Genomic DNA, 9,722 nt, shown 5'->3' with positions numbered 1-9,722 from the left:
TGTGTGCATCTGTGGAGGGGTGGTGTGGGAGGACAGACATGCACATCCACAGCGCTTTGCAGGTGATGTCACAGGAGATACCTCTGTACATTTTCACTGTGGCTTTTGGTGCTGGTCCCATTCAGATCGTTGAGTCTTTCATTGCTGTATCAAATTAATGAATGTAAAGCATTCATATATAAAGTTGTGTTTTTAAAGATTCTGATGCTTCAATAAACATTGTATTCAAACTAAAAGTATCAAAAGTGGTTTGAAAACATCATGCGGAGTAAAAAGGTAAAAACTCACTATTGATATGTCCTGGAAGTAATTTGAGAAACCGAAGTAGTCCATCTGTATTTGGTCAGTCTGAAAGGGAGCATGCTCCTTTTGTTGTTGTTGGGTTGGGACGGTGACAGTTATTTGATTTGGGTAGACATTTAAAAAAGAATCCTTTTGACTTATAGGTGTACTAAATGGATGTACTAAATTTCTTTAAGTTCTTTATGTACTTACCTGTTTCTCATCCTGTTTAGAGTCAGGAAGAGATGACAACTAAGTCTTAAATATACTCATCAATCTTTGATTAAATATAAAACAAGAATGAATGGATTGTACACCTTTTTGTTAACAATATTGTAACTAAAGCTTTGGATCACTTTTTAAGGATTTCGTTTAAGAACAGAAATAGTTAGAAATTGAACTTGAAAGTTTTAAACTTTATGTAAGATTATTAAAAAAGAGGCCATTTGAAGCAATAAATGATTATTTTAATAATCCTGTTGTGAGATGACTATGCAAACTGCCATCTCTCCCTTTCAAGTGTTCAGATTTCTGGGAGAGAAAATGTGATTGGCTCACCTGGAGTCCAGGGACTCCTCTGGGCACAGGCAGCCATGAGAGGGAACTGGAACAGGTAGCATAGCCGTGGCTGTGCAACTGGGGGGATTTGGTGAACCAGGCAGCCGTCTCAATTTATGTCTTCTATAGCTTTTACCAGCGCTGGATGTGGAAAGTTGGCAAGGAGATTCATGGAGTAGGGGGTTAGGTGAGGTGGCAGGGTCGAATGAAAGATTTAGAAGAAAGATATATATTATGAAGGCAGAAGACTCACCCAGAGAAAAGACTTTCAAGATTCAGTGAAATTGTGAAGAGTGAGCATGAGGTATTTTAGGAGGCAGAAAGATACAACATCAAGACCAGTTATTTCATCAACCCCCAACGCACTGGAGGGATAGAACACTGGTTAGTGAAAGGCCACACTGCAGCCATGATTCTGTGTATTTTCAAAAAGATCTTTATTCTGATGCGCTTCCCTATTCACTTTCCCCTTTACAATCATTGATTTAAAGTTGAAGTAGAGTGGTTAGTTACTTTTATAGAGAAGATGACTGATGAAATCACCTCAGAGATTAAGGAAAGAACAAGAGGATATAGAGACGTATGAGGGCAAGAGATGGTAGATGGTGAGCTAATGCCTGATATGTGTCGTCTTCATGAAGTCAGGCTAGAGGCACTGGCAGGAACTCAGAGTGAAGTTAAGGAATACAAAGGCTTGAAAAACCACTGTGGGGCAAGTATTTGATAATGAATAAGTACTGAGCCTGTTAAGCAGTGTTCAGGGCCTAGTATTAGCTGTAGGGAGAAACAAAACTGAAGTGGTTCAGGAATGCCCAGTGTGGAAATCATTCTAGCAGTATTCTTCCCTGTGGTAGGATTAGTGGAAATACACAGTGTGAGTGGTCTAAATTTAGTTTTAATATGAATGAATGCCTAGCCTAAAAATTAAAGAATAGGAAACCTAGTTGCACACTAGAGAGAGACTAAAGACAATGGAAAAGGATTCTGAATTTCTTAAAGTTGGTGGAGTAGGTGATTTAAAAGATCAGTTTGGTGAATCAAAGAGATCAGAAATTAGAGAATTTAAATGTTTATTAAGGTATCCACTATTTGCAAGGTATCTTTGTTAGGAAATACGAGATGAAACACACACAAAAATATAGATGCTTCTCGACTTAACGATGGGGTTGCATCCAGATAAACCCATCATAATGTTGAAAATCCTAAGTTGAACCCTCATAAATTGGGGATTGTGTAAGACCATTGCCCTCTACTAACTTATAATAACTTTTATTATAATAGCTAAATACAAGTATACTGAGCACACTTAATCCTTACAACAACTTTATATAGTATTTATAAAATATTTCTCTTCACAGTTTTACATGTGAAGCACAGAAAAGTGACTTGCCTAAGGTCCCACAGTTAGTAAAGAGGGAATCTAGAATTCAGTTCTAGGTAGTCTGACTTTGGAATTTAATCCCTAACCAATAGTGTATTTTATTTACATTCAGAAATATATGAAGTGCCTAAAAAATTTTTGTTAACAGTAGAAGACAATACAAGCAATGCCACAACAGTTTAGAAATAGATTTCTTACATAACTACTATTTATTTCAATGTAGGCAAATTTATATCAGGCTCTTATGGTGATTTAAGCCAATGTCTCAAAGTATAGATAAGATTTGAATAGACAGAAGGAAACAATGTTTCATCTGAAAGCTTGACTGGGATAGGAAGATAGTAAATAATTAAACACAAGGAGTTTATAGACATCATGGCAATTAGTGAGTGGTTTTGGCTACCTCAATAATATGTTTTAATATTAATATATTGTGGCAAGAATAAATGTTTGATAGTAAAAAGCTAAGCAGTTGTGACACAGTACAGTGTCTTAAGGACGAGGAAATTTTCTTTCTTTCTCACAACAGTTCAGGGAACGCAGCTGTGTCGTTAAGCTCTGGGTGTTCATCCGTGAATCCAAGTTTGCTGGCATCTCTGCTCTCTTTAAAACATGGTTTCCATTATTGCTCCAGCTGTCATCATTTTCTAGCACATGGAGAAGAAGAGAATATGGAAGTTTATATACTCTTGTAATGGTTTAAGGCACAAATCACTTATTCTTGCTTACATTCTATTGGCCAGAACTTAGTCACACAGCTACAACTAGTTACAAGGGTGGCTGTAAGATGTACTCTTGGAGTAGAGCTGGGGAAAATATTTAAAAATTTTGTATAATTAAAGTAATTTATATCTAAAAAATAGTTGGCAAATTAGCCCATTAGCCAGGATTGAGTGACCCTATCTGTGGTGGACTCTTTCTTAAAATAGTTGTTGGGGTGTGGGGGCAGGTAGGGTGTGACCAAATTGTAAATATGTAATTGCTTTATGTTCATTTTATTTAAGCTTCCTTGTGGTCATAGATGCAAAGAGATGTGTCATCCTGGTGAATGTCCCTTTAATTGCAACCAGAAGGTAAAACTTAGATGTCCTTGTAAAAGAATAAAAAAGGTAAATATTTTAAGTTATTGAAAATACTTTTCTATGTAAGTTGTTTTTGTTATGTATGTTCTGATAGTTCTTTGGTTTTATTTTTTGCCCTCTAATTTTAAGGTTTTATTTCATAAACTTTTTTATTATTAGAATAAGCCTACCAATTTCTATAAATGCTTATTTTAAAAATCAGCTTTGGCTATTTAGTTTTCTGTAACTTAACAGCAGAAGAAAGATTTTTTTATGTTGGAACCAAACTTGGTGCCCTTTTTTGGATAAAGTCAATGTGCTCTGGATTTGAGGTCTGAACAAGGAACACAGTGTGAGTGATAAAGTGAGTCGCATGGTTTAAGAAATGGTCTGGGATTAACCTTTGTTGCTCTTACTTATGAAACTTTTTTGCCATCAGTATTGTCCTTTGAAAATTTTGCCTTAAAAAGGCCTTGTATGCACAGCCTTATAAAATAAAATAACATTAAACTTGGAAAGAATTAATTTTAAAATATTGATAGCAAAGGAATAAATGAGTGAAAACTAATGATTGGAAAGCCCAGTGGAAACAAACTATATACCATTAAACAGAACTTATTTATGAAGGAAAATATAGTGGCCTAATAGTTTTTTTTTCCATTCTCATTTTCCTTGACCATCCCTGTTGGCAAAGTTGACTCCTTTGAAACTAAGTTTTTTGACCTCTGATTTACCTGATCTCAGTTACAGTTGTAACTCATTTTGTTCTTCATATTCCTGTGGTTATTCCCTAAAGCTAATATCCTTTTTCTTCTCTTTAAATTTACTCATTTATTGAGATATTCATTGAGGATCTTTTATAGGTCCTTTTGCTTTTCATTTATTTTTCAGAGTTCCTGGTGTATTTTCCTGGGGTGGCTAACTTCTGAATTTACATGTGTAGGCCTGACTTCTTAGAGACTGGAATCTGTACATTTTAGATATTTAAATTGACCACCTTTATATGAAAATCAATAGTCAAGCCACTTTTAATCTGAGATGTGTCTTAAGTTTTCTTTGAAATCTCATGTCTTATCCAAGTGCCATTTGGTGCCCATTAGTACTTTGGAACAACTCTCTCCTAGGCCTTAGCAAAACTTCATACTGATTTCCTTGCCTCTGGTCATGCCACTTAGCTGTTCTAAACTCTTCAGTGACTCTTTATCCTAGGGATGGTGCGGGTTTAGAACACTTCCATCACCCAGAAAGCTCTCTTGGACAGTACTGCTCTAAAACATTATATTCCCTGGAAGTTTTATAAGAATAACAAGAAACAATAAAGAAAAGTAAAGAATAAAAATAAAATTGGAGCTAAGTCCAGTAGTGCCACTTAGTAAATACTGGGTTATTTTAATTTTATGGAATTCACTTAATAAAGGAGTAATCACTATTTGAAGTAGATATTTAATGCTTACAACCATATCATCATTAAAAATTAATGAACATGACTGTTAAATATATGACCTTAAACTATTAGATAAATTTTGCTTTTTTGTGGTATATAGGTAGGATGTTATGGGAAAGATCATTTAAAATTTGAAATCTGGGTTATTTGTAGGAATTGCAATGCAATAAAGTGCGTGAAAATCAGGTTTCAATAGAATGTGACACAACATGCAAAGAAATGAAGCGGAAAGCATCTGAGGTAATGTCTCGTTACACATCATTTTTAATGTACTAGTAGCCTTTCCCTGCTTATTTATGTGTTTGTTAAAAACAACTTGAAATCTCTTTGCTTTTGTAATAAAAGCCTAGCTTTATAGGCCGATTTTGAATCCTAGGGTGTGTTTTATTGCCTACCATGTAACTAGACTTTTTGTCCTCTGGACCAGTTAGTGTATTTGCTCTGGGACGAAGTCATTTGTTTTAATGTTAGCATAAGCCTCCTGAAAATTAGGTTAAAATAATACAGAAATAAGATACTGGAATTCTTTGTTGTTTGTGCCACAAAAATCCTTTCAATAAAATGATTTGTTCTGTAAAATTTGGATTCATTCAAAAGGCTGCATTTAAGGATTTAGTAAAGAAGGCCACATGTGGCCTTATGGCTGCAGGTTTCCCACCAAGTGTCTTGGTGAAACTTCTCAATATAACATTTGCATTTCTTTAAATGATTTCACATAAAAAGCTCCCTAAAGTTGCTATGGGTTAGTGGAGCCTGGATGAGAAGATGTTAAATTCTATATAAAATTTGATAGGCTGGGCACAGTGGCGCATGCCTGTAATCCTCGCACTTTGGGAGGCCAAGGCAGGAGGATCGCTTGAGCCCAGGAGTTCGAAGTTGCACTGAACTATGATGATGCCACTGTACTCTAGCCCAAGCAACAGAGCGAGACCCTGTCTCAAAAAAGAAAAGAGAAAAGAAAAAAAAAATTGATGATTAAATTGTTGATTTACTTTTAAATGTATATAAACAGATAAAAGAAGCAGAAGCCAAAGCTGCTCTTGAAGAGGAAAAACGAAGACAACAGGTAATTAAACAAAATGCTCAGATTTATGTCTCTTAGCTTCATTGTTAGTTTTGTGGAAACACAAATATATTCCAAGTTCAAACTAGGGCTAGTCAACTCTTTTCTAAACTGAAAATTACAGTTCCTATCAGACAATAATGAGCCGTCCACTTACTTCACTCCAAGTATACGGAAACTCTGAGAAGGCATGAGATCTCATATATTCTCAAATATTTTGTATATTCCCAACTTACTTCCTTGCCAATTTCATCTGTTCTCTACCCATGAGAGTTTTAACTCCTCTTTTGGTGGAGGAGAGGGAGGGAGGGTGTTGTCATTGTTGTAAGGCATCTCCTGGAGCCCGTCTTTACTCATGTAAAAGTATTTTTCTGTTCTACTGAGTTGCAGATCATCTGTAACAAATAAGTGCTGTTTATTAACCAATGTATCTGTTTTAATAATACATTCCCTATTTCTCTATTAGATCCTTAAATGCAGGATTATTGTCTGTTCTTCTTTATTACCTAACATAACATGTACGTTCCGTACGTTCCGGACACCCTCTGTTTGCTCACGGTATTTACTATATTGATAGTATACTTCAAAGAGCAGCATAACATTGTGATGTGTAATTACTTGTCAGTTTGCATTTTGAGATGCTGTATCCTTATCAAGCAGATTGTATTATATGCTAAACTACTGCTTTTATGAATGAGGAAATTGAAACTTGCATGACTTGTGAGAAGATTTAGAAACAATGCATGTAGCAAATAAAGGTTAGCCAAGATGACCTGATACTTTATGGTTTTATAAACTCGATTTGCCTGATATCCCCAAAGTAAGTTATCCAGCTAATATAGTAAAACATAGGTTGGCTGGAATCCTGGGAGATTAAATTATTAAGAATACTTTAGGGGGCTTCTTCTCCATCCCTTCCCCTACCTTTTTATATACCATTATGAATAAAAATCTTAAATATATTCCCTGTTTACTGATTTCTTTAACCAGAATACAGTTGGTTCTCCACATCTGTAGATTCAACATCTGCCTATTGAATCAACCAAGGATGGAAAATAATTGGGAAAAAAAATTTTTTAAAAACAACAATAAAAATAATATAAAAAATACAGTAAAATAACTATTTACATAGCATTTACATTGTATTAAGTATTATAATAAGTAACCTAGAGATGATTTGAAGTATACAGGAGGTTATATGCAAATGCTGCATCATTTGTGTAAGGGACTTGAACATTGTGGATTTTGGTGTCCTGGGGGTATCCTGGAACCAATCCCTAGGGGATAACGTAGGACGGAATGTACGCTTGATGACTGTGGTTCATCATGTAAGCATCAGGTATTTTACTGTGTTAGTGGTCCTTAAGTTTGGCTGCTTTTAAGATATTTTGCCTTTTTCGATATACAACAGCCAACCACCTGGGAGATTCTGACATTTGGCTCACTGAAGAATGCTACTTTGTATTAAACTAAGGATATCATTTGGTCTTTTTCAAGTGTGGTTTATGGCCACAGGAATAGATATACTCAATGAAGTTTCTGTTTCCTTCTATTAAATAAACATTTACAGAGTCTTACATGAATACTATATATATTTTTCAGTTAATAACTATGCACTATAGTGTATTATATTACATTATCAAGTATAAAAGTTTAATAAGTAAGTTCTTAGCAGTAGAATGGAAATCCACATTTGATAATGGATGTATTTCAGTTACCCTTTTTTAGAACCAGTTTCTAATTTTTCTTTTTAAACTAGTCATTTTGATTTAAAGGATGAAGCATTTTTTTCCCTTGAAGAATTTTGACTGTATGTGTTTAAATGTATTTGATAAAGAGAAAAATCAGTTCTCTTACTTGAATTTCTTCCTGATAAGCCACTAATGTTTATTATTCACATTGTAAAAAACTAGAATTATAGGTATCTTTATTCTTACTAGGTCTGTCTTAGCACTTGCTAGAAACTGTATAGAACCCTGGTTCTATAATGATGGTGTTGAAGTGTAAAACTGATGTCTATATTTTAGGGTACCCTCATTTAATCAAACATTTAATCTTTAGTATTAAAGTCAGGCCTACAGTTTGAAATAATCTCTTTGATTATGCCTCAGTTCCCTTTTTGCTTACCTAAACTCTGAATTTGTTGAATATAATTAGTAGTGGAGAGAAGGTTTTTTAAAAAAATCAATGTATTTATTATATGCCATTACTATTAAAACATTTCCCAAGTTGATTTGAAACTTTTCATTTGAATAAAAATAAATGTATGTATTGAATTTAATAAAAATGATACTGTTTTGATTTAGGCTGAACTGGAGGCTTTTGAAAACAGACTGAAGGGTCGTCGGAAGAAGAACAGGAAAAGAGATGAAGTGGCAGTTGAGCTATCGCTATGGCAAAAATATAAATATTATCTCCTTTCAGTGTGTGGAGTTTCGGTTGCAGTGTTTGCATGGTACATCACCTATGATATGGATTAAAAAAAGTTGTGATCTCTTAATATACCTCAGATTGGATTTAGTTAAATTGTTAACTTTGGAATATTAGAAAATGTAGATTGTAGAACATGACATATATTCATACATTCATCTCTGTATTCTCTTCCAGCTGTTGTTAGAAGGATAGAATGCTGAGCTTTATCCTAATTAGTATATTAGAAAGGGCAGTGTTACACTGTATAAAGTAAAAGCATGACAGAAATTGTAAAATATTTCACAGGGCTTAGCTAGTAGCAGAGTAACATGTTTGTTGTTCATTGGGCTTCATTTCGTTAACTTAGTTGTTTCATTTAGTATTTCAAATCAACAATTTTTTTTTTTTTTGTAAAATTTAGATGAAACTGAGCCATATGTGTAGTAAGAGGAATATTTCTCAATGCTTTGGTTACCTATTAAAGAGTACGTTTCTTGATCATGTAACTTTGTACTTTTTAAAAAAAGCGATTCTCTAAAAGACCTCTTAAATTGTAACATGAATCTATATAATTAGATTCCAGAAGTTGGTTTATTAGTGAGGATTTTCATCAGTCACTGAAATAAATTTCATGTGGTATGTTTCCCAAGAATGTAGTTGTTTTAAATAAATACCAGGTTAGATTCCTCATATGTGGCTGTTTCTTGTGTAAGAAGCTTTTAACTGAAGTTGACATGTTTTGTAAACTTGTGTCTTTCTAAGATAATAATAAAAGGAAAACCAATATTTATCAACAATATGTGCTGAGCACGAGGTTATGAGCTTTATGTACTTTATTCTCATTTCTCCTTACCACAATGCTAAATAGATTTAAGCTGGAAATAATCAGTTCTTATAAAAACAAACTGATATAGAAATATTAGTAAGTCAAATCTCTCTGAATTTTAATTCATTTTAAATAGTTTTGCCATGTTTTGTATGATTGTTTTATTAAAAATTTTTCCTGCCAAATTTATAATCTAGAATATTTATTAATATCTAAAATATCTAGGAGCCTATAATTTTAGGTTAGACATTAGTGTCCGTGTACAAAATTCTAATACTTGATACAGAACACAGTAGTTGATAGATACTAAAAAGTATTTAAAAAGTGGTAGAAGTGTGTTTTAAACAGAAGTAAAATGGATTTAAAAATTTTGCTGGATTTAACTCAAAATTTTTTAGTGTCATAATCTTTAATCAAGTATTAGCTGGTATCCAAAATTAAAGGACAGTCATTCTTTTCTCTATGGCTTTATGTTTGGATTTTAGATTTTTTTTTTACCTTTCCCAATGGTAGAGTTACAGGGTTGTCTTTCTGAAACTCTAAATTAGATCAGCTACACTCGAGTTATTACTTGCTGTAACTAAAGTTGATTCAAAGGAATATAAACAACCAGGTGTCTGTGTGGGAAGTCATTCTCATGTATTTCAGAATCAGCCTGTTAAGCAAGCCTGAAGCCTAGTTCATATCGGTTGTTT

At 33.7% G+C, this 9,722-nt stretch overlaps 1 protein-coding gene across 1 annotated transcript in view; it reads left to right on the top strand.

Annotated features, from left to right (window-relative positions):
• Positions 1–9,203, top strand: part of NFXL1 (nuclear transcription factor, X-box binding-like 1) — a 45,204-nt gene extending 36,001 nt beyond the window's left edge. Inside the window, exons 18-21 of the mRNA XM_012639893.1 lie at positions 3,226–3,330; positions 4,880–4,966; positions 5,739–5,792; positions 8,096–9,203. Of these exons, the coding sequence (XP_012495347.1) occupies positions 3,226–3,330; positions 4,880–4,966; positions 5,739–5,792; positions 8,096–8,269 (420 nt within the window). The 3' untranslated portion in view covers positions 8,270–9,203. The remainder of the gene's footprint in view (positions 1–3,225; positions 3,331–4,879; positions 4,967–5,738; positions 5,793–8,095) is intronic.
• The last annotated feature ends 519 nt before the right edge of the window (positions 9,204–9,722 follow it).

This window comes from Propithecus coquereli, unplaced genomic scaffold (genome assembly GCF_000956105.1).
Source record: "Propithecus coquereli isolate 6110/MARCELLA unplaced genomic scaffold, Pcoq_1.0 Scaffold143, whole genome shotgun sequence".
Classification (NCBI taxonomy): domain Eukaryota; kingdom Metazoa; phylum Chordata; class Mammalia; order Primates; family Indriidae; genus Propithecus; species Propithecus coquereli.
Note: the sequence above shows the minus strand (reverse complement) of the source record. Positions and strands in the feature narration are given on the sequence as shown.